The following is a 19,499-nucleotide window of genomic DNA, read 5'->3' on the forward strand; positions in this document are numbered from 1 at the left end:
CTAGCAACACTGATGCCATCTGCTCTGAGCACAGTTCATTAGCCACTTTTCTTTTTTAAAAAAAAACACACACAGAGGAAAATATTGCCTGCCCCCAAAACACAGGCCATTCTTTTTATTTAAAACCTCTCCTCCCCCTCTTCACGGAGAGGCTCTTGGGGCCACAGAGGCACCCCTTGCTCAAAGTGCAGCCGAGCACAGCAAACACCCCATCCCCTCTTTCGTCAACAAGGGAGCTGCACTTGGTCAAGCAAGGCCGGCAAGGGTCAACTCCACTCCCAAGGCAGGCTGGCAGCCCCCCTTTGGCCCACAGGGAGAGAGCCTTTAAAACGCGTTACGTCGGCCTCTGCGGGGGTGAGAGCTGCCCTCGCTTCCTTCCGAGGAGGGGCCGGGAAGCCTGCTGTGCTGCAGCTGCGGGACGGACACGCCTTTCACTTCCCAACACTTCAAGGAGCTCATAATCGTCCAGAATTGCTTCTGAATGTTGTGCAGCCGAGAGGTCGTCCGAATCCAAAGCACAACGCAGAGTGTTCTCTACAGGAGCTCGCAGGCGCCCCTGGAGATCTCCTCAGGATCGCTTCTCAGCCTGCTCCTCCTGTTGAGGTAAAGAGGAGGAGGTCAGGTCCATCCAAGATGCTCCCAGGGATCAGAACGAGCACCAGGGAGGGGTGATGTGGACAATCCCCACTTCTGCTCCTGAAACAGATTCCAGAGGTAGCCATGCTGGTAGCCTTTCAAGGCGCTTCCTTGTTTGTGCAGCCAGGGAAGACCCCGAGCCTTGAGGAGGGACGTTCTCTCCCTGCTCCAACTGGCTACACTCCCCCCCGCTCACACCAGTCAGGCCAACCACTGGCCTGTGCATGCAAACTCTGCTGCCACATCCCACAGACGGGCTCCTCTCTTAACCGTGAGCACCAAGGCGGCCTCACCGGCGGTTGGGCCCGCTCCTTGCCAGCTGCACCAGCCAGGCATCTTCTTCCAATGGCAGGCTCTGGCCTGAGAACACCCCAAGCTGTGGGTGGCCTTCCAGTTCATGCAACATTGTGTACCATCTCTCCTCTTTAATGGGAAGAGGCGACCTGGACTGTGCATGCTGTGAACATGCTACTTAAGTGCAGAAGCTGGAGCAACCACAGAATGCAGCGTTAGGAAGATATCAAGCTTTCGTTGAAAAAAAAATACCAATCAAGTTTCTAGCCTCTGAGGCTGTGAAAATAGATGTGCAAAATGACGTGGCATTTTGGTGGGTGAGAGCATGTGCAGATTTCCAGCGATCAGAGGGGACCACAGAGCTATGCCGGCTCCCTTCCCACCATCATCAATAATACTATTAATTTCTTACCCGCCCTTTGCCTTCATCTTCAGGTCCCAGTGAGTTACAACAACTTAAAATACATCCTTGAATACAATTTAAAACGATGTAGGGATAGCTTTATTAATTCCTACAGCTCACATCAGTGTAGAATTTCAGCACAGATTACATTCAAACACCCCAGTGAGCTAGAGACACCCGCCCCCTCCACGGATCTAGGGATACCTTGATCATCTTCTGGAGTTCAGCCAAAGCTTCCTCGTACTGCTGGAGGAGAGGCTGAATGGACTCGCTCTTCACCAACTGCCGCTCCAACTCTGGAAGACCAGCTTCCTTCAGCATCTTCTGGAATTTCCTTTCCTGGAACACAAAAAAAGACAGTGAACCCCCTGCCACCACTGCCCCCTCACACGCACACAAAGAAAAACCCCTCCACGCTACAGAAGAGCACCAAAGTGCCCCTCTGCTTCCGTGCAAGCGATGCTGGGCATGGGCCTCTGTGGCAGGCTGTGAAGGGCAGCTGTGCTGGGCACCCAGCAACCAGGCAGTGCCACCTTCAGCCCCCACAAAAAAACCCCATTCTTCTATCCCTCTTTCCTGGGGTATTTTCTACCCAAGCTCCTGCCACAAAGTCTTGAAAGCAGACCCTGTTGCCCCCGTGGAAGACACCATCACAAGGGCCTCTGTTTGTGCAAAGGTGGAATCTGTGTTTCTTTGGAGAAGATTGACACATAGGGCAGTCTCTTACCACTGTCAAACATACCTGCTGTTTCAGCAGCATGGTGAAGGCCAGGCCAGCTTTTCCTGCACGTGCCGTTCTGCCCACCCTGAAACCAGACAGCAGAAGATCAGCCAATTACACAAAATGTCTCCCCTGGGCAGTCTCCCCTCACCCCTGGCCAGCGTCAGCTTGTTTCTTTCAGAGAAAGAGGAAATCCATCCATGTTATTTGAAAACTTCCCTCTGCAGAAATTACCGGTGGATGTAGGTCCTGATAAACTGGGGGGCATCGTAGCTGATGACACATTTTACTCCGCCAATGTCTATCCCTCGAGCGGTGGCGTCTGTGCTGATTAATCTGAATTTTTGGCAGGAGAGAAACATATCCAAAGAACCCATTATAACCCCAACAGATCTGAGCACGACCAATAAAGAGCTGCTTGGGCCCCAGAGAGGGGGCTGGGCGAGGGAAGTCACCCTCCTAGATTAGATTAGATGACACCGTGCACACGTGAACAGACCAAGAGGGGAGGCTGGCGCAGTTTCTCCACATGTTGCGAGGAAGACCAGAGACTTCCCAAGAGAAACAGGCACCCTTCAAAAGTGTGTCAGGAGTGAAAGAAATGCCTCCCCCTGCCACAGATTTGTGGTGCGCAACTGGATTAAGCGGTGCCTGGCAGCTTTGAAACAGGAGGATGCCAGTGTTGCCCCTGGAGACACTCACAGCTGGATCTTCCCCTGTTCAAATTCCTTCAGTGTCTGCTTCCTTTTGCTTGGACTCAGCCGTGAAGAGAACTCTGCCACAGCCACTCCACCAAATGCTCGAAGCAGCAGGAAGAGCCTGGGGAAGAGAGAGCAAAGGATGAGCGGGGAGGCCACAGCCTTTTCCAGGCAGAAGACGGCCCCAGGCTCAGTCCCGGCATCGCCCGGCGGCAGGAGGGCTGCAGGGAGCCCGAGCAGCCAACGGCTCTGCAGATGGGAGGCACGTCCTGCACAGGCAAGAGCCCGCTGCGTGTGGGAGTGGCCTGCTAGCTGGCCAAGGTGGGATCCAGCCCACCTGCTGCGCACTCTGCCGCCCAGCCTCACCTGTGTGACGTGTCTTTGCTGTTGGTGAAGCAGAGGACGCGGGAGAATTTCAGCCTCAGCAGGAAGTGCAACAGGAAGAGGGGCTTCCACCTCAGGCTGCAGGGCACGTAGTAGTGCTGTGGAAGGGAGGGAGGGAGGGAGGGAGGAAGAGCCTCTGCACGCCCCCCGGCCTGATTCTCGCCTGGCCCCTCCCATCCCAAACTGTTTAGGGCAGCATTGCTCTGGGCCAAGGAACCGAACAGTCTAAACGGCTGAGACTCTGGCTTCTCAACGACGCGCCAGGAACATGCACCCTTACAAGGCAACGAGGTTCCGATGCGAGATCAGCTCAGGGTATTTCCTCCAAGCCATCCACGTTCTTTCCAGAGCTGGCAAGCGCCTTCCTGCCCTGCCAGACCCACAGGGGTCCCCACAAGCCACACCTCTTACCGAAAGCCCCTCTGGGAGGGCGTACTTCTTCTTGGCCCCGTCCTGCAGCGCCTCCGCTGCACCTGCCGGCTTCTCCAAGGAGACTGGCATGAAGAGGCGAGGCTGGTAGAGGCCCAGCGGCTGCAGCTTCTCAGGGTTCTGGGTCAGGGTGGCCGAGAAGAGGAGCTTCTGCAGAGGGAGGTGGGGGCAGCAAGCCCTGGAAGGAAAAAGCACAGGGAAGGACCAGCCCTCCCGCCCCCAAACAGAGTATGACAATGGTGAATGGCGCCGCCCTGCTCCCTCCGCCCCTGCCCCCCATTTCAGGCCAGCTTCACTCTAGGGACCCCAACGCCATGATATTCAGGAAGTTTGGAATCCACGGTCCGGCCTTTGGGGTCATGTCCACCTCAGTGGGACCTCCACAACGTCGCAGGCAGTTTCTGCTCCAGGTCTGAATTCCAGGAGCCAAAAGGGCCCCCCCGCTGCTGCTCCACCCCCAGGGACCCCCCTCACTCTCCTACTGCCCAACAGAGCCAGGAGAGGGAATCAGCAGGCAAACTAACCTGGCTGCTGTGATGAGGCCCTGCTTTGCCCTCTGGAAGAGCTGGGGGGCACTAGAGCCCTCTTCCGCTCGGCAGGCTGCCGCCACAACCTGCCACAGCCAGTCCTGGTGCATGCTGTCAATCATGCGGTCGGCTTCGTCAATGATCTGCGCTCACGGGCAAAAGAGAGACATTCAGGGGCCCAGGGCCTCTGCCAGGCCAGGGAGATTTGCAGCTGTGTCTGGAATGGCCCAAGGGGTCCTTTACCACTGCACAGGTGCCTGCTCTGGTGGTATAACTGAAGCTCCCTCTTAGCGTGAGCCCAGCCTACGGAAAGCAGAACCTCAGACAAGGCCTAGCAGGAGAGGCACCTTCATGAAGTAACTAGTCAACTGAATTGTGAACTGAAGAATGGATATTTGGAGGGTGGGAGGCAATATAGATTATGGGGTTACCAGAAGTCAAATTTTATGAAGTGAGTGTGTCGTGTCATACTCCAATGCATATAACTTAAATATGTCACGACCCCTTATGTCCGCCTTTCTAGTCACAAAGTTGCGTATGACTCGATCCCCAAATACCATTTACCACCAGGATGCAGAATATGCACGGGGCCATGAACTTTGGCTACAGGCTCTAAAGGTCCCTGGTTTTGAGTCTCTGAAAGAGGAGAAAGAAGCCCATAGAAAAGAGGGACACCCCCCACTCTTTGAGGAACTCCCCCTCCCCTCGGACTGGTGCTTCTTGCTGTCTCCGTAGTGATAGAAGCCAAGGACTTTGGGCTAAAGCGTTTGCCCGACTGCCCAGTCACCTCATTTGGGCAACATCTGCATTTGAAGTTTGGTGGCTGCTCCCCAACTATGGGACTTTTCCCCTGGGGCTCCCCAAAGCCCGAGGACTTTCTAGGAATGCCGAAAAGTGCCTTTTATTTGGCTGGCATTTTGCAGTGGCAAGGACAGGGGGTTGGTTTTGCTTTCTCTCGTTTAATGAAAAAACCAGGCTGCTAATAGGTCTCCTGAGCAGATTGTGTAGGCGCAAGGGCTGCTAGCCCGCAGCCCTCCAGATGTTGCTGGACTCCAGCTCCCATCATCCCTGACCACTGGCCATGCTGGCTGCGGGGTGTGTGTGTTGGGAGTCAAGCAACAACTACACCTCCCAGGTACAGAGCAGCCTCCTTGCTTGCAAAGGTGGGGAAGGAGGTTCTTCTCACCAGGAAGCGAAGTTCTCTCAGGCTGAACAGGGGGCTCTGCTGAAGATGGTCCACAAGGCGCCCGGGAGTGGCCACGACGATGTCCGCCAGGCTGCGAACTCCAGTCAGTCTGGAAAAAACAGTGCCAGAGACTCTGAAGGGAACACAGCCGATGGGTTGTAGTGGATGCTGCTGGGGCACGAGGGCTCCCTGCTGAAGCCTGGAGGTCTGGAAGTGGGGCTGCTCACCCAACTGGGCCCCCCAGGCCAGGGATGATTCACTGTAGTCTTGGGTCTCCTCCGCACATCAGGCTGAGTGGCAGCCATTTCCCCTGGAAGGCTGCTGAACAAAGGGGGGCTTGAACCCCAGGGAGGGTGCAGAATGCGGGTCGTGGGGAGGCCCCCCAGGAAGCAAGTCATGCCCCGCTTCAAGCTCACAGGAAACACCTCGGAGGTGTCTCTGCTTGACATCAGGAAACAGTCAGCTCTGCACAGCCCCTTGGCACGGGGGATTTGCCTTTCAAGATCCAGGCTGTGACCAAATCCAGGGTCCCACAATGACATGAAAAGTTGGGGATATGCACCGCTTGCACACACACCCCAGACAGAGCGGGGCTGGTTGTAGCTCCTGAGAGGAATCTGCTCACCAACAAGCCGCTTCTAAGAGCAGCATCACCAGACAACCTCCTGCTTGAGCCCATTGCTCAGGCAGAAGGGGGAAGACTCTGACGGGTGCCTGTCCTGGCCGCGGCTGACTCAGCTGAACGGGCCAAGACATGCCAAGCCAAATGAAGAGAGGGTTAGCTTACGTCTCCTCAGCGAGCGACGCCTGCTCCTTCGCAAATGATTTCTGCCCGGTGAGCTGGACCACTTTCAATCCTGTCCCGTCAGTGTAGATGTTGAATACTTTACTCACCTACAGAAAGGAGTGACTCAGAAGCCTAGAATGAGGAGGGGGCTGGCTTAGCCCCCAAGAGCATCAAGATGCAAAAACACCCCACCAGGGCCAAACTGAAACAATAACGCAGCAAAGGCACAAACTCAGCCTTGCCCACCCTTGAGGGTCCACAGACACCCTGAACTCTGACACGCAAAGCAACAGCAGGGAGACTCTTACAAAATGGAGGCGCCACTGAGTGTGAAGGCAACAGCCCTTCCGACTGGAATTCCGATGCAGATTTCTTCCACTGCTCTGTGAATTTCACTAATCCCCCTTTGAACCCCCTCTAAGCCAGTGGTTGGGGGTAGTGCGTGCATGTGTGACAGCCTCTTGCACTGTGTCTGTGTATGAGACCATCTGTTTTGAACTTACTGCCAATCCATTTCACAAGCAATCTTGAGTTTCCATGTTACGAGGCGGGGCAGGAATCTCTGAATAAGGTCAGAGTACACCGGCTAAACTCATGTAGTTAATATTGGTAAGGAGGAGGGGGTGAGACTGGAAAGGCAAGGCTGTGACTATTCAGCCAGGCCGATCATGTGTGAACCAATTAACGCATTCCTGAGGCTGCCCACGTCCTGTGCTGCTGCCTTTGCAGGCAGCCACTCACGGCCCTTCCTTCCCTCCTCTTGGCACTCCAACCCAAGGGAGGCCTGCTCAAGCCTTCCTTACAACTGGGGTGAAGTGGAGGATGCACTGGCTCGCCCACATCCCTGGAACATTCCTGTAACACTTTGACAGAGGGACACACATTGGAGGAGGCAGTTCTGTGGCTGGGATGAACTCGCACTCTCTCCTCTGCACGGGGATGTACCTGTTGGGCTAGCTCCTTAGTGGGCAAGACGGCCAGCGCTCGGACTCGGCAGACAACTCGGTCTAACAGAGCCTGAAAAGACAAAGGAAAGAGATCAGGAAGGGGCTGGTAACTCCTGGTTCTCAACCTGTACAAAGGGGTGTGCAAAAAGCAACACAGTGAGAGGCATGTGTGTACACACACACACACCCAGACAGATGCACACACAGCCCCTTACAGCCCACATTAGCCCCTGGCCTAAAGTGCTGAAGAAGCCTTTGAGAGAGCACTTTCCCAATTCCTCAGTCTGCTATGACCCTCTGGATGAGCTGGATAGTTCCTTTTCTTCTTCAGTCAATTCTACATCTCCTGTTATCCAAGGGGGGGGGGAACCCAGTGCAAAACATGTGAGATTTTGTAACCAGAAAACTGAATTTTTTTGCAGCTGGATTATGCAAGATGCTGAAGAGTTTGCCAGGTTTGAAATTCTAGAGGAACTTGTTGTGACAGCCGAGGAAGGGAGGGGGAGTAGAGAAGGGGGTGGGACACATAGCAGAGCAATGAAGGGATGGCGAGGGGGGGGATGAAAGGGAGGAGCAGCAGGGAAAAGAGGGCATGAACAATGGAGGAAAAAGCATGTGCCGGGGGGGGGGTTCCCCTCACACAAAGCCTTAGCCCAAGACGACAAAACTCAGGGCACGGCAATAACGAAGGAGGAGGAAAAACACCAGGAGGAGGAGGAAGGCAATAATGTTCACTGACTATTCTCTGTCAGCCAGGCAGACCCGTCTTTATCTCTCGCATGCGTGAAATTGTGGCAAAACACCCCACTCCTGGACTGCCACATGCACAACTACACAAAAGGAGGGAGATTCTCCTGTAGTTTCCAGAAAACACTTCTTCGAGAAGATCAGTTTGAGAGCGGGGAACGCCTCTCTCTCTCTCTGTGCTCGTGTCGTGGCCACTTAGCAGATTCCAGAGACCCCAAAAGGAGGCAAGGGAGGGGACTTTCCAAGCACTTAGCCCCTGGGGCTGCAAAAGCCACAGACGTTGTCTGCACCTAAGCGGTCTTGACAAAATGATGGCATGTGGCAAAGCTCAAGGACTTGCGCCTCTGGGTGTTTCAAGGAAAGATCTTCTGATAGCATAGAACTGGCTCAAGTCAACCGAGATTATTTTTTATTTTGCTAATTTTTCACAAATTTATCTCAAAGTGGCTTACACTAAAAACAACTTATCACAAGAGCACAATCCCTCCCCACCCCATGCAAACCCACATTGCAACATTCTTTTGGTTGCACACTTTGGGGTTACTTGGAGACACACACACACACACACACACACGCACGCACACGCACCAGCCAGCCAGCCAGCCAGCTGCTCTCTGCTTTACCTGAGACTCACCTGTACCACAGGAATGACAAAGGCCAGGGTTTTGCCGCTGCCTGTGGGGGCCGAGACACAGATGTCACTGGGCTGGTAGCCACCTCTGCCGGCCAAAAACCCATTGGACCCGCTTTCCAAGATAGCTGGAATCACCTCAGCCTGAACTGAAGAATGAGAGCAGGAAAGATCAGCACTGACATCGACCACCAAGGGGTGAGGAAGAGGGGGCTGAATTCAAGGATGGTTAGGAAGGCTTTCAAGGTGCTTTTGGAATTGGTATACTAATTTATCTGTAGCCAAGGACTGTGTGGCCATAAGTTATTTCACCTTTTGGTTGGAATTTTCTCACATTCCAAATAAACCTGCGTGTCTTTTCTCCAGCCCTTTCCACTCACACCTGTTTGGAATCTCCCTTAGAAGCAGAGGCACCCTTTGCAAAGCATCTGTGGGCACCCAGATGTCTTGGGAGTCATCCTTGGCTCCTTTTAGAGTTTTCTGGACTGCCTAGAGATCCAGCAGTGGCAGCTAGCTGATTACTTAGTTTTCTGGGCAGTTTTTGTGCCCTAACGGGGGGTGCCCTAAAAAATCCCAACAGTCTTACAGCCCCTCCACATCACACTTCTCAGGAAATCTCTCTCACCACAAAGGGATGGATTCACACACTTGCATACAGGGTGGAACTAGTTGTGCAGAGAGATACATACCAAAAAATGAAGCACATTCATGTCCAGCCCTATATTCAGATATTTCATTGAAGTTCTAGCCTAGGTCAAAAATTTGCTGTGGATATGTGATGTGTTTTCCTAGTTTAACTCTGACCCCACATAAGCACTGCAGAAGTGTTACAATTGGGTGTGTGTATGTGTTTAAGAAGCACTAATGAAAGCGACTTCCACCAATATTTGTTTAAATAGCAGAGATTCCCATCAGCTAGGCACAAACCATTTGCATCCTTCCCCCCCAAAAAACTTGGCTGTCTAAGAAATACAGGTTGAAATACATAAGAAAACATGAAACATAATATTTTCTCAACTATAATACCTGGAAATAAAGATTCTATTCCATTTGCTTGCAGTTTCTTCATCAATTTAGGGTGGATAACTGGAACATCCTGGAGAGGAACAAGGTTCTCTCTGATGCATCTCTGGACTAGCTTGGGTTCTGCAAGCCATTGTGGCAGAAGAGGGTGCACCTGCAAGTCACACACGCTCATGCTGCTGAAACTGTGAATTCAGAGAACTGCATGCACAACTCTTCCCCCCTCATGAGACCAAAAGGGAAATTCTGACTCTAGTCTGAAGACAAAGCATGTCCAGTATCCTAACTGAAATGTGTGTCTCCCACAGAATCTCCCCCTCCCTACATTTAGGTTCAAAAAAAGATTTCGACCTGATTGCAGAAAAAGAGAGAATGGTTGTGGAGATGTCAGAATGTTGCCAGTGACTTATAAGGGAGTTATGCTCAGGCGTTAAAGCAAGGGTGGGAGCTGTCTGTGGCCCTGCCAAATGCTGTTGGGCTCCACCTCCCCATCAGCCCTAGCCAGCATGGCCAACGGTCAGTGATGATGGGTAGTCAGGTTTCTAATGCCTGCTTTAAACAGGTAACCAAACGCAACTGGCACCTTGATCCTCAGCATGATGCTTTTAATTAAGTGTCACTGACCTCCCTGCACAGCAGCGCATCTCAGCCTTTGACAAAGACTGAGTGCAATGCACACTGATAACCAACTACTAGTTCAAGCCAGAGAGTTACCTTCTGCACAGCCTTTCGACTCCAGCCCCCGAGAACGATCGTGTCAGGAGGTGGCGGAAGGCTCTTTGGATCCAGTGGCAGCTTCAGCATCTGCTCCTCTCCATCAGGGCTCTTGTGTACGTTGGCTGCTTCAGAGCCAGCCTCCCTCTCTCCTGCTGCACCGTCATTTTCTAAGTGACTCGCTAACTTAATTTCACTTCCTGGTAAAAACAACACGAACAAGACAAATGACCTGAGTTTAAATGAAAAACTTGTTTGCTGCACTTTCAAGAACCAAAGGAAAAGCAGGGGTTGACTGTACCCAAGGTGTGCATCCGAGTGGGAAGGGGCTCCAAAAACCTAATGCCGATCCACAAAGCCAAGGAAGCTGGATGCTTTGCAGCAACTGGGAGTCTAAAGGAGAGAAGCAAGGGCCGAGCCACACTAGAACCAGGGGCCTTCTGCATGCAGAAGAGTGGCTAACACTGAGCCACTGCCCTTCCCTTCATCCCAGAAGTCCAGGCCAATCTATACAACACAAATTTATTCTTAGACTCTGCTCTCCTGACTCTAAAAGATGAGCATCACTAGCCTAATTTGGGTTGTGTATGTGCCTGAGAGGATGATAGCACTTTGTAGACTAAGCAGTGCAGAAACAACAGAGCCTGAACACAGCTCCCAGACAAAGTCCAGCTTCCACCAACAATTTATTTTACCATCTCCTCCATCAGTCCTTCCTTGTAGCGTTTTGGATTCCTCTTCATTCATTTTACTTCGTCTTGGACTAAGACCACCATCTTCCTCATCCATGCTTTCTCCCCCAGTGGTGCATAATTTCTTCTTTCTCTTTCTACGGTGTTCTCCTCCAACAGGGGATTCTTCCCTTTGCTCTCTCTTTTTCATCTCCTGCTTTGATTCCTTCTCCACGTCCAAGCCAAAGATTTCATTCTCTGGTCTGCCGCTGAGTTCCACAGAAATGGGATCATCCTGCTGCTGCTTTTGCTGCTGCCGGACTCTCGCCTGTTCCTGTAGCCGCCGCAAGAGCACTTGTGAACGGTCTTCCAGGTTGTTGTCTTCCTCGCCAAGATACCTGTGGATTTCACAAAAGATTCAGTGCTCCACTACCAGGAACTTTTTTGGTGGCAGCTGCCCAGTTGTGGACCCCCCCCCACACACAAAAAAGAGATGTTAGATTGGGCACCTTTATTGAGGACTTTTAGGTGGGCAGTTAAGACATTTATTTGCTGTACTTTAATTCTTGCCAGTTGGCTCTCATCCAGCCAAAACCCACAGCAATAGCTGTGCTGTCCAGTTCTGGACCTGCGGATGGTTCCAGATAACTTTAGTGGATTGCCAGCACGTGGCTAATTGCCGGGTGTGGGTGGGAGAGGTGGCTGAGACATTGGGTACCTGACACGCAAGCCTGTTTCTGATTTTTGCTTCACACACACGTTAACCCTCCCTCCACCCGCCACTGCACGGGAGGGGAGCCGCCAGATCAGGGCGCGCGCACGGCCCTCCTCTCCCCCTCAACGCCGCTACTAATCACCTGTGCACGAGGAAAAGAGCCATGTCGCGCCGGCCTGCCTCTCGGCAGCACAGTCTTCTCCAGCGCCCAGTGATGACGTTCAGAAGCTGCGTGCGTCTGATTGGCGTGGCCCTGCCGCCCGTAGAGACCACGGACCTATCCCAGCAACAGTAGGACGAAGGCCCGCCAGTCGCCGCCTAATGACGTAACCCTCGGTGGCCAATAGCCCCTCTGCAGGGGCGGGGCTATTGGAGCTGGAGGTCACCGGCGGTAAAGGAGAGGTGCCCCCCTCGGACCGACCCCGAGGCCTCTGGAGGGCAGGACGCGCCGGAGACAAGAGAAGCGCTCGGGCGGCGCTAGTCCTCGTGGAGGTCTGCCCGGATTGGCCCCCGGCGCCGCTCACGGCTGAGGCAAGCTGGAAGCCGAACGGCGCGAAGGCCCAGTACGGGGAAGGGTAAAGACTGCGCGCGGCGGAGCGCGACCGCCAGCGGGGGGGAGGCAACGCACACAGGAGACTGAGCCGTAGTCCAGGCGCTTCTAGCCACGTGGCCGCTCGCCCTACCACGCCGCCGCTGAGGTCCTGTGGCCGAGGGTCAGCGCACAGAGCGCGGGGGGCGCAGGTCCCGCTCGCAAGCCTCCCTGGGATCGCTGGGAACAGGAGCCTGGCCTGGTCCGGCAGGCCTTTTGCGTTCCTTTGGAAGGCTGACTAAAACATTGTATTTTCAGTTCCCCAGAGCTTCCTACATCTCTGCAATGATACTACACTAACATACATGATGCACGTTCAGACGTTAATGTTTTTATGTTCACTGTTGCAGGCGTCAGACAGGCAGCAAAGTGCAGTAGGGAGCAGGGGCAACTGGAGGGAAGTGGGGAGGAGCCATTATTGCACCATTGCTGCTGCACCAACCCTGCAAGGGTTCAGATGGGCTAGGTTAGCACACACACCCCCTCATGGACAGAAAGCATCAACTGACGGTGAAACTTTTTGTTGGGGGAAGACTCATTGGAAAGTTGCTGCTGGCACAACCCCAGTGGGGAGCTGGCCCTGAAGGGGTTTGCACCAAAGGGCTGCCTCCCCTTGAGGGTTGACATAAGGCCAAGGCCACTGCTTTCTTTATGGTCCAGTACTGTAGGACTCTCCTTTTGCAAGTGAGTGGCACAGGGATGGTCTTACAGTGGATGTGTGGCTTCCACCCTTAATTTGTGCTTGAATTACTGACTGTTTGGTTTTAAGTTGGGTGTGCAGGGGTCACAGCTGTGGTCTGGTGACAATGTGTCTGGGAAATAAGACGTGTTTGGATGGGGGGGGAGGAAGAGGTGCTCCTTTATACCAGTGCCTACAGGTAGGGAGGGATATGGGGTTGGGGGCAGGCAAGGCAATGCAGGGAACATCAGTCTGGCATTTCACACACACCCCATAAGCTTGCCCTCAGACCTGTTGGACTGGCATTCAGTGGCATCCATAAGTTGAGTGTGGATGAGAAGGCTGACCTGGCTGGCATTACTCAGGCCTGTGTGGGCACCTGAGTACTTGGGTCAGAACCAGCATAGGCTCACAGGCTGGGGAGGGTTTGTTGCTGTTGCTGGGCATCCTCCCACACCCTTGGCTCCTCAGACGTTGCTGACTATAACTCCCGTCATTCCCGTTCACTGGCCATGGTGGCTGTGTGTGGGTTGGAGTCTAGCATCACCTTGAGTTCGCCTCCCGTTTCACAGCAAAGAAAACAAGTCAGGAAGCCAGGCGGTCACTGCTCAGAGCCTAAGAAGCTGCCCTTCCTGCGTCGGGCCTGCATGATGGGGGTCAGAGGCAGTTCCAAGTAGCCAGGCTGTGTTCGTTTCTTCAAGGAGACACGTAGGAAAGGTGGTTCCCCTGCCTTGACCTCCAGGGCCTGGCTGAAAGAAAAGAGCTGCAGCCACAAGAGAGACAACTAGCCTGGGAGTGTGTCTGCTGGGCCAGCCCAAAAGGGGTCCCATTTAAGTCCAGGCTCTTCCTTACCACAGTGGCTGACCAGGTGTTTCCAGGACACCCACAAAGCAGTGTGGTTTGATTTCACCATCACAAATAGCTATGACCCTCTCCTCCTCCATTAATTTGGTTAATTCCTTTTAAAGCTATCTAATGTGGCCGCAGCCAACTCATGTGGCAACAAAATCCATAAATTAGGCTGTTTTCCATTAGATGACCTGAAGTCCAAGTATTACTGTGAGAGAATGGCATTTTCTTCACATCATGTGTAATTTTATGCTTCTTTCTCATGTCCCCCCCCCGCCCCCTTACTTGCCTTTTTCCCCAACCCCAAAAGCCCCAAATGTTTTTTCCCCTTTTCTGTGCAGGGGAGTTGCTGCACCCCCTGGATCATTTGTGTTGTCCTTTCCTAGTTCTACAGTAGACTTTAAGGTGAGGCACCCAGAACTGTACAGCATTCCAAATATGGCCGCACCACAGATTTATACGAAGGCATCATAATATTGGCAGGGTTATGTTCAGTCTCCAGCCTAGAAGCCACCTTTTTTCAGAGCTGTCACACACCGCGCCAACATTTTAACTGATCTATTCCATCATGAGCCTGAAATCTCTGTCCCTGTGAGTCACCACCATCACGCTGCAGGGAAATGAAGTGGGGATATTTTTGCCCCAGCATGTATCGCTTCACACTTAGGCTGACCCTCAGCTGCCATTTTACTGCCCACTGATGCTGTTCAGAGGAATCCCTTGAGAGCTGTTTGGAGTCTGCTTGGGTTTTCAATCCCTGAATAATCAGGTGCACTTCATTGCTTGCTCCTTTACAACTGGTTTAAAACGCACCATTCCTGATTCAGACCCCTCCCTCCCTCCCTCCTCGTGACTGTTGTGTTTACACTTTCCCCACCATGGAGCAGCCCCCAGTCAAGACCGTGTCCTTTACTACCAGCGTGGCTGGAGGCACCACAGGGCACTCTTTCTCCTCTCTACTGCATCAGGCCCCTGACCTGTTTAGCCTGGGGGAGAGAGAGAGAAGCAGCATTATGACCCCCCACCCACCGCATGTAGATGAGAGCAAGCATGACTGCTGGGTTTGGGCCTTGCTAACGGATCATCGTGGGTGGCATCATCATCAGGCCTTTGGAGGAGGACAGTGGTTTTGGCTGTTCCTCAGGCCAGGAGTAAATGCAAGTCCAGCATGCAACAAGAAGCGGCAAGGGTGAAGGACACAAAACAGGAACCCCCCCCCTCTCTCTCTCACACACACACACACCCCTCTGCCTTTGCCCTGTTGCCCTAAGGCTCTTTGCCCTCATTACTGTGGGGAAACAAGAGTGAGGCCGCTTAGGTCCCATGGCCAAGGGTCAGTGCACAGAGCGCGGGGGGTGCAGGTCCTGCTCGCAAGCCTCCCTGAGATCGCTGGGAACAGGAGCCTGGCCTGGTCCGGCAGGCCTTTTGCATTCCTTTGGAAGGCTGACTAAAACATTGTATTTTCAGTTCGCAAACGGGAACCAAGGCGGCTTGCATGATATTCCTGAAAGAGCAAGCTAGGCAGGTCTTGGGAGTTGTGCACTTGCAGGTGGTGGCCCCAATACAGCCCTGAGAATAAGGGGGCAAAGGGGACTGAATCCCATTTTTGTGTGTGCCTGGGAAAGCCCCCATTCCCCACAGGTAAAAAGCAGGGGGGGCGAGTTGAGGGAACTGGCCACATCTGCCCATGCCCAGCCCAATCCTCACTTTGTGCTCCTACTGGACTGCCCACAGCAGCTAGGCCTGGGAGCCTGCCTGCAGAATGGAGCTGCTGCTCTCCCCCCCCTTTTTAATGCAGCCCCCCCCCCGCACCACAGACACACTTTAACACTTGCAGGGCTTCCTCCCAAGCTTTTATTTGCCTTCCACGGCCATAAAAGACAGAGGCTTCTAGGAGAGCCATCCAGTGGGGACCCGAGGGGGCAGCAGGCTAGGCGAAGGTGGAGCCGTTCCAGCCCACGTTGGCCGCGTTCATGTCGTAATAGTTGATGTAGACCCTGAAACAGAAGAAGGGCAGCATGAGGCAGAGGAAGTGCCAGCGTGGAGTCTGCGCCCGTACGCACACTCTTACCTCTTTCATCCCCTTTTAATATCAGCCCCCCAGATTTCTTATATTTTTATCTATTTTAACTTTTTAGTGTTCGGTAGAAGGGGGGCATAGAATATTACAAATAAATAAATGTCCAGGTGAGGCAGGGACTGGGAATCTATGGCTCTAGATGTTGGGACTCCACCTCCCACCAGCCACAGCACGCCCAGTCAGTGCACTGAACAGGGAGTGAGCCTTGATGGCCTTCCAGGCCCCTTCTGCTATTCTATGATAGAGTTCAACATCACCTGGAGGACCACAGGTTCCCCATCTCCGCAAGAGGAGACCCTTAGCCCTGCAGGAGACAACTACTGATTGGTTTTCTTTCATGTATATCTCATGCGTCTTTTGGCATGGAACCTCTGTACTGCTTTTAATGGCTTTAAAACATTTTTATATTGCTGTGTACCACCCTGGATTCCGGGCACTGACCAGGCCCAAACCAACTTTGTTTCAGCATGGTGGTGGCCTCGTGTGCCTCTAGACCACGCCCACAATTCACTGAGGCTGTTACCTTCCCAACCGTGCTACTGCCTCTTGGCTCTTACATCTCACCTGTCTGCAGGTATGTGCAGGTGTTTGGTGAGCAGGTCACACAGCAGCTTCGTGTAGCTCTTGTTTTGCTGCCCACCTATCTTGCCAATGCTGTGCAGGCTGCAGAGGGCGCAAGGGTCGGTGGACCCCCCAAAGGACATCAGCTGGTCAGCCACAATGTGGATGGCAATGTACTGTGGGAGAAGACAACAAGCTTCTTTGATTCCCGATCTTTGTTGGGGTTCTAGGACGTTCATAATTGCAAATATCTTACATAAAATAAAGTCACACAATTGCAATCTTATTCGAACCCAACTGCATGAGTTAGCGGTACGCATGCGCGCGAGCAAGCGAGCGCGCACTCTGCGAAGTCATTTCTCCAGAGATTTTATCTGCCCTCGAATCCCTGCACGCCCATCGCTGAGATTCGTGATTCCCGCTCGGATTCGCTGGCGCCCCCGCGGAGCTAGGGCTACTTTGCGAGGAAGAGAGAGAGAGGATGCACGTTGGGGCGGACGATTAGCGACGGCCATACCCGGGAGCTCATCTATGGATGATGCCTCTGAGCGCGCACAGAGTGCCGTTGCCTCCCCCTTCGGGCCAGGCACAGACTGCCCCAGAGTCAGACTGCCGGGTCTGCAAAGCCCGTTCCCAGCGAGGCCACACGCACCCCCGCCCACTGCAGCCAGGCGCGCACGGGGCTCCCTCGCCGCACCCCGGCACTCACCTGGGCGGGCTTGCCCGTGGCCTTGGCCAGCTGCTGCGTGAGCTCGCCCGGCAGGCTCTCGGGCACGGCGTCCCGGCTGACGTTGGTGTGGACCACGAACATCGGCATCGTGAGACAGCGGCGCGCTCGGCCTCGGCTGGCTGGCTGCGTGCAAAATGGAGCGGCCTTCCCCCTTTGGCGGCTGCGCCAGAGCGCACGCCTGGGACTCTACGCCGCAGGAGGGCGCGCGCGCGCTCTTAAAGGGGACGACGTCTCCGGGGCCGCCCCGCCCAAGAGCCTTTTCAGCATGGGGGGTAAGGAGAGTGCTTTTGCGGGTTCGTGCTTTCAGGCTTTCGGTTTCTGGGCCCGGTGGGGCGAGCAGCTGCGGGGCGGGGATGTCGCGCTCGCCTCGCCCCCGCCCAGGTGCACATGGCCGATGCTTTGATCTGCAGAGTTCCGAGCGGTGGGGGCGGACAGAAGGGGGCTGGAGAGGAAGTGCGGAAAGCTGGTGCCAAGTGAGGAAAGGGAACTGAGCAGCAGACAGGTGGGACCAGAGGTAACCAAGAGCGGGCTACAGCTCACATCAGTCCCAGCCAACATTGCCAACGGCCAGGGAAGATGGGAGGTGTAGTCCAAACCATCTGGAGGGCACCATGTTGCCTATCCCTGTGTTAGAAGGCAACTTCGGGAGGTAAATAGCAGCACAGGCAACTTGTTTGAGCGCTTCAAAAGGCAAGAAAGGCAGAAATAGGGAAGGAAAACAGAACAAGCAACTCTTAACAACTGCTCCTGCGGGGGGGGGGGGAGAGGGCTCTGGATGGGTGTGTGCCTGGTTGTCCTCGGGGGCTTGGCTAGCATGGAAGTCCTTTGCAAGTCTGTGCTAGGAGATCCTGGGGGTAGAGAAGCCCTGGGGCCCTGACTGGACAGAGTACAAAATAATAAAGGCAGCAGAGGCGGGAGAGGGGGCAGGCTAGGAGGGTGAGCAAAGCTAACTAGCTGAGCTCCAGAAGGGCTGGGCTGGGCTGGGCTGGCACAACCTCAACTGAACCATGAGATCTGGTTGCTTTTTTTCTCTTCTCAGTTCAGTTGCACCGTGGAATTCTATATAAATTATTTATTTATTTAATTAATTACATTTCTAGACCGCCCTATAGCAGAAAGCTCCCAGGGCGGTGTACAACAAATAAAATCACAATTAAAATATGAGCAAGTGTGGAAAAAAATATATATATATAGTACAATTATAAAACATTAATAAAATTGCCATTGAGATTTAAATTAAGATCATATTAAGTTTAAAATGTTAAATTAAAATATTTAAAAATTTACAAAATTTAAAAAGCCTGGGCGAAAAGGTAAGTTTTTACCTGGCGCCGAAAAGATAACAGAGAAGGCGCCAGGCGTATCTCGTCTGGGAGGGCATTCCATAGTTCGGGGGCCACCACCGAGAAGGCCCTAGATCTAGTTGTTGATCTCCGGGCCTCTTTATGGGTTGGAACCCGGAGAAGGGCCTTCGACGTCGAGCGTAGTGAACGGGTAGGTACATAGCGAGAGAGGCGCTCCATCAGGTATTGCGGTCCGATGCCGTTTAGGGCTTTATAGGTAAGAACCAACACTTTGAATCTGGCCCGGAAACATATCGGTAGCCAGTGCAGCTGCGCCAGGACAGGTGTTATATGGTCAAATTTCTTTGTCCCAGTGAGAACTCTGGCCGCAGCATTTTGCACTAGCTGAAGTTTCCGAATGACTGAGATGTGTTTAAATAACGTTTATTGTATTTTATGGTTGTACATGGATACATTCGGTAAACTTCCTTAGGGAAAATTTTATTCTTCAAAGACAGCATAGACTTTACTAAGCAAATTAAAGGAGAAAAGGTTGAGGAGAGCTGGCAAAATCAGCCACCAACTCTTTTACAATTGGCTCTGCTTTGTGAACCAAAAGATCAGATCCTTGGAGAAAGAGGAATGCTGGGGGATTAGTCCGTATACCTACAGAGAATGAGACTCTTCACGAGGGAGCAAGAAACCCTGGGGGCACCAAGAGTGTTGTTTACATTTTACAAGGGAGAGAAAGCGAGAGTCATGACGGGATCCCACACATCTCTTGGGCTGTTGCCTCTCAATGTGCCCCTCCTATATTGCCCTGGCCTAATCCTGGCATCAGTTTCTAGCTGCTGAGAGAGCCTTAAATATACAGGAGGAGCCGGGGCCCATGTGGGAGCAACGGTGACCCTACATATGGAGGGCTACTGAGGGCATCCACAGCTGGGTTCTTGCTTGTGGTGGTGACAGTCCTTGAGCTGTTGTGGCTCGCCTAGCCTGACGGCAAAGTCTAAGGGCTGGTTCACATGCTACATGCTCTGTTATCAGCCAGAGTCCTGGCTGGTCCCAAGCATTACCATGCTCTCTTGCGGACGAAAGATTTGGCCCACCCGCAAGGCTTTTTGGCCCAAGGCTCCCCTACCTGATACCATATATCACGTTGGCGTGTGGCAAATAAAGACACAGCTGGAAAAGAACAATCTGGAGCCTTAAAGT

The 19,499-nt window shown here is 53.2% G+C and overlaps 2 protein-coding genes across 2 annotated transcripts; both read right to left on the reverse strand.

The window, feature by feature from the left end:
* Positions 1–78: 78 nt before the first annotated feature.
* Positions 79–11,831, reverse strand: DDX51 (DEAD-box helicase 51). The gene is made up of 16 exons (XM_061603089.1): positions 11,656–11,831; positions 10,823–11,196; positions 10,128–10,327; positions 9,417–9,567; positions 8,394–8,539; positions 7,011–7,082; positions 6,066–6,172; positions 5,279–5,387; positions 4,090–4,235; positions 3,548–3,743; positions 3,119–3,234; positions 2,757–2,873; positions 2,289–2,390; positions 2,076–2,139; positions 1,538–1,672; positions 79–595 (listed from the first exon to the last, which is right to left on the reverse strand). The coding sequence occupies exons 1-16, from the start codon at positions 11,676–11,678 to the stop codon at positions 569–571; spliced, it is 2,085 nt and encodes a 694-aa protein (XP_061459073.1). The 5' UTR covers positions 11,679–11,831; the 3' UTR covers positions 79–568.
* Positions 11,832–15,470: 3,639 nt separating this feature from the next.
* MIF (macrophage migration inhibitory factor) lies at positions 15,471–17,297 on the reverse strand. Its single transcript, XM_061603093.1, has 3 exons — positions 16,981–17,297; positions 16,275–16,447; positions 15,471–15,627 (listed from the first exon to the last, which is right to left on the reverse strand). Exons 1-3 carry the CDS (start codon positions 17,086–17,088, stop codon positions 15,561–15,563), a joined length of 348 nt encoding a protein of 115 aa, XP_061459077.1. The 5' UTR covers positions 17,089–17,297; the 3' UTR covers positions 15,471–15,560.
* Positions 17,298–19,499: the final 2,202 nt, after the last annotated feature.

The sequence above is a fragment of the Rhineura floridana genome, chromosome 19 (assembly GCF_030035675.1).
Source record: "Rhineura floridana isolate rRhiFlo1 chromosome 19, rRhiFlo1.hap2, whole genome shotgun sequence".
Classification (NCBI taxonomy): domain Eukaryota; kingdom Metazoa; phylum Chordata; class Lepidosauria; order Squamata; family Rhineuridae; genus Rhineura; species Rhineura floridana.